This window comes from Empidonax traillii, unplaced genomic scaffold, assembly GCF_003031625.1.
Source record: "Empidonax traillii isolate 1590-97213 ecotype Southwest subspecies unplaced genomic scaffold, ASM303162v1 scaffold256:size688067, whole genome shotgun sequence".
NCBI lineage: Eukaryota > Metazoa > Chordata > Aves > Passeriformes > Tyrannidae > Empidonax > Empidonax traillii.
The window spans coordinates 221,819-225,288 of NW_020955449.1; the positions used below are offsets into that span (position 1 = coordinate 221,819).

The 3,470-nt window shown below is 39.5% G+C and overlaps 1 protein-coding gene across 1 annotated transcript; it reads right to left on the reverse strand.

The window, feature by feature from the left end:
* Positions 1-1,710: 1,710 nt before the first annotated feature.
* Positions 1,711-2,466, reverse strand: MORN2 (MORN repeat containing 2). Its single transcript, XM_027889248.1, is given in 2 exon segments — positions 1,711-2,219; positions 2,221-2,466. Coding segments are annotated over 2 exon segments (141 nt in total). The 5' UTR covers positions 2,286-2,466; the 3' UTR covers positions 1,711-2,143.
* Positions 2,467-3,470: the final 1,004 nt, after the last annotated feature.

A 3,470-nucleotide genomic window follows, 5' to 3' on the forward strand; every position in this document is an offset into this window, starting at 1 on the left:
GAGCTGAAAGGACAAGCTCCTAAATTAACAGAAGCTCTGTGGAAGATGCTGCTACCTCTGAAGTCAAGGACTAGGGACAGAGGACATAGTATTTCTTTTTTTGGAGCTGGCTATTTCAGAAGCAAAACACAACAAAATTGAACAAAATAAAATTATAATTATGAAGGAATTTGCTGGAAAGTGCATCTTAGTTGAGTCACGGATACCCATGAATTCAACAAACAGTTCAAGCTAGGAAGGGTTTGTTTTTTAATAAATAAGAACATTTAGCTGAATCTATGAACAAAACATTTCAAATATGGATTTTCTTGCAGGCAGTTTGAGAAGAAGGGCTGTAAGGCATTATATTGCCAAGTGATCCATGAGCTGCTCTGTTTCATATGGCCCAGTATGTCTGTTTGCTGATAATGTGTTGGTTTTTCATTTTGCTAATAAACCACAGGGCCCAAGATGTTTCTGAATCCTAGCAAAATTGGCTGAGTATTTAAAGGCACATCTGAAGGAACAGCATTTGTACGTCGTGTCTTCAAATGGAGGCAAGGAGTGGTATTTACTAAAATTCCATTAAAAATCTGGCAAGCAAAGACTCAATGCATTTTTTCCTGACAGCACTGGTATATTGTGTTTTGTTCGGGTTTTTTTTAACCAGAAAGCAGCTTTTCCCTTTTATAAAGCAAAGTATTTAAATCCATAGTGTAGAGACTTTGATGACCAAATGCAAACAAAAACACAAATTGATTTTTCTACTTAGATTGCTTAAGACTTTCCAGGGGGAAATTCTAGTCACCAACTGCTGCACTTATGACTTCACCCTACCCAACTTCATTTCTTTAAAGACGTAAGAGACTTCAGTTGATCAGTCTGAAAAGAAAATAATTTTATCTGCTATTAGCATGCATGCTCAGAGGTCAGTTTTAATTAAAACATGAAGAAATCAATGCCTGTTGAAAACTGGTCACAGCTGTTGAGCCCAGGTAGTTGCCTTTAACCCATGTTACTGTCTGTACCAAACAGCTGCATTTTCAGCTTCTGCTTCAGTCCCACTGCTGCCGAGCCATGAAATGTGCCACTCCACTCCATTTTCATCTTAAAATTCTCCTTCACCTTCCATACTGTACTGACAGAAATCCAGCCTGTTGAGAATGCAATCAGCTCTGGTAGCTGATGTGGCCAGGAATCAGAAGCTTCCTAGTGTAGGATAAGTACCTGCCTTAACTTTCTACAACATTGTAGCCTGTAAAAGTTTTGACCTACAAAGCATGCTGGTTATTCATCCAAGGAACATATTCCCTTCTTTGCAAAACTGGATGTATACTAACATCCTCTCAGCATGCATCCTCTGAAGGAAAAAACCAGTCATGATTTGAAGTTAACAGGGATTAAGTTTATATGAAGTCCTATTAAGTTTATCCTGACTTTGATGTACGGCTGATGTATGCAGCCAGTTATTGTATGATCTGTAAAAATCTATGCCATTTTAATAGAGGTATAAATTAACTCAGTATGTTCTAAAGTATTGAAATAATTTTTTTCCCCAAACATTAGAGTTTGCCATACAAGTTTCTGTTTTGTATCCAGGTACATTCTATAACACATATCTCATTTAGAGTTTGACAACTTAAAAATAGAACTGGTCATCAAACTGGTACTATTGTGACTATTATTTTTTGTCAGGAGGGTAAGACAGAGCTTTTTTTTTTTTTTTTTTTAATTGAGGAAAGGCCAAATATTAACAAATACGCATTTTAGATTTATTTCAGGTACTGGATTGGCGGAAGTACTTAAAGAAAAATGAAACTTAAACCTAGCAAATTTAACAAGCAGACAATGCAAACAGCTTGAAACAACAGCTCTGAAAGAGGTCTGAACTATTCTATTTCTTTGAACTCTGCCTGAGCCCAGAGACCTGGTAACGAAAAGTGGGTGGGTGAAATAGCCAACTTGAAAACTTGTGACTGGGAATGAAATACATAGTTTGGACTGATCTCATGAAATGGACACAACTGGGATAAGCAATCTCAGGTACCCAGTGCAAGTTTCACTGGTAGCAAAAGAAACCTGCTCCCATCTGGGGTGAATTTTATTTGGACATTACAGCTTATAAAATCAAAACTAATAGAAAAGTTTGCACAACTCTTCCATTTCAAACGTTTTCATTGAACAGTCCAAGGTACTTTGATCCATTTGGAAATTTGCAGGCTGCAGCCCAGTGAAACATGTCTGAATTCCCCTTCATAAACTGCTCCAGAAGGATGTTCTAGCCTTCCAGCACCATTAATCTGCATTTGAGAGATGAAGACAATGGTTAATAATTATGCTTACATTATTATTTCCTTTCATTACAATTTCCTTTCCCACTGCTGCCTTGGAGTCTGCTATCACACTCAGGTATGATCAAGTAGGAGAAAGTGATTATGGCAGATATATCTGTTCCTGCTTTTACAAGGAATTTAGGTAAGAGCTTAGAAGTTTTGGGCTGACCACGGTGTCCAATAAACCCCTCCTCTGCTGGTAGTCTCATGGGATCTTAACAATCTATGCAGCGTGGAACTGCATATAACTCCTTTACCCTGACAGCCTGAGGGGTTAATTAAATTTTTCAGAATTTCTTTCTGTGGATCAGGGCAGAGCAAACCTTTCATTTGACAGCCTAGGCCACTAAGCAATGCTTGGAGATTTGAATCTGTGCTATGAAGCACTTCTGTGCCATAATCTCAGTTCTCACTGTTGCACCAATATTTTTGTAAGAGACTGAAAAAAAAAGCCAGACTAGGTCCAATAAAGTCACAGACCACTATTTGTATCGTTTCAAGGACTGTTTTCTCTATAGTGTCAACAAAATGGACGATTTTCCTATTCTTCCTCATTAATTCCTGGGGAACTCAGTAACCAAGGGCGGCCACACAACAGTGTACCTGTCAATGACCAGAGCTCCCATTTCCTTGTGGGATATGCGTGTGGTGGATATACACATGCAGGAGAGCCCACTCTGTACGCACAGCACATTCAGACAGGGTTTTCACAGTGGGTGTATGTGTTAGACACCACCAACACCATACTGCCCAGGTGTTTCACTGGGACCTGCCTCCCAGCAATTATTGGTGTGTTTGCAGGACCCTCGGGAGGCTGGAGGACACCTGAAGACTACAGATGTGTCAAGTCTTCAGACCGGGCTGTGACAAGATGCCCAGGTGGAAAAAGAGCCTGCAGCATTCATCTGATCTTTTTTGGGTTATGACTTTCCTTTCTGTGCCTTTTTAAGGGTGGATATGTTGATTTTCCAATTACAGAGGAAGCTTAAAATGAAGGAATAAGTAAAACTGCCTTGTCGTTTTTCCAGCAGCTAACATACATAGTTGCATTGGCCCTGTTGTGAGGCCTCGAGCACGCACTCGTCCTTTTGCAGTTCCCCTGTAGAAAATGAAAACGGTGGAAGACAAGTATTTTCACTTCAAGACAGACAGCATCTG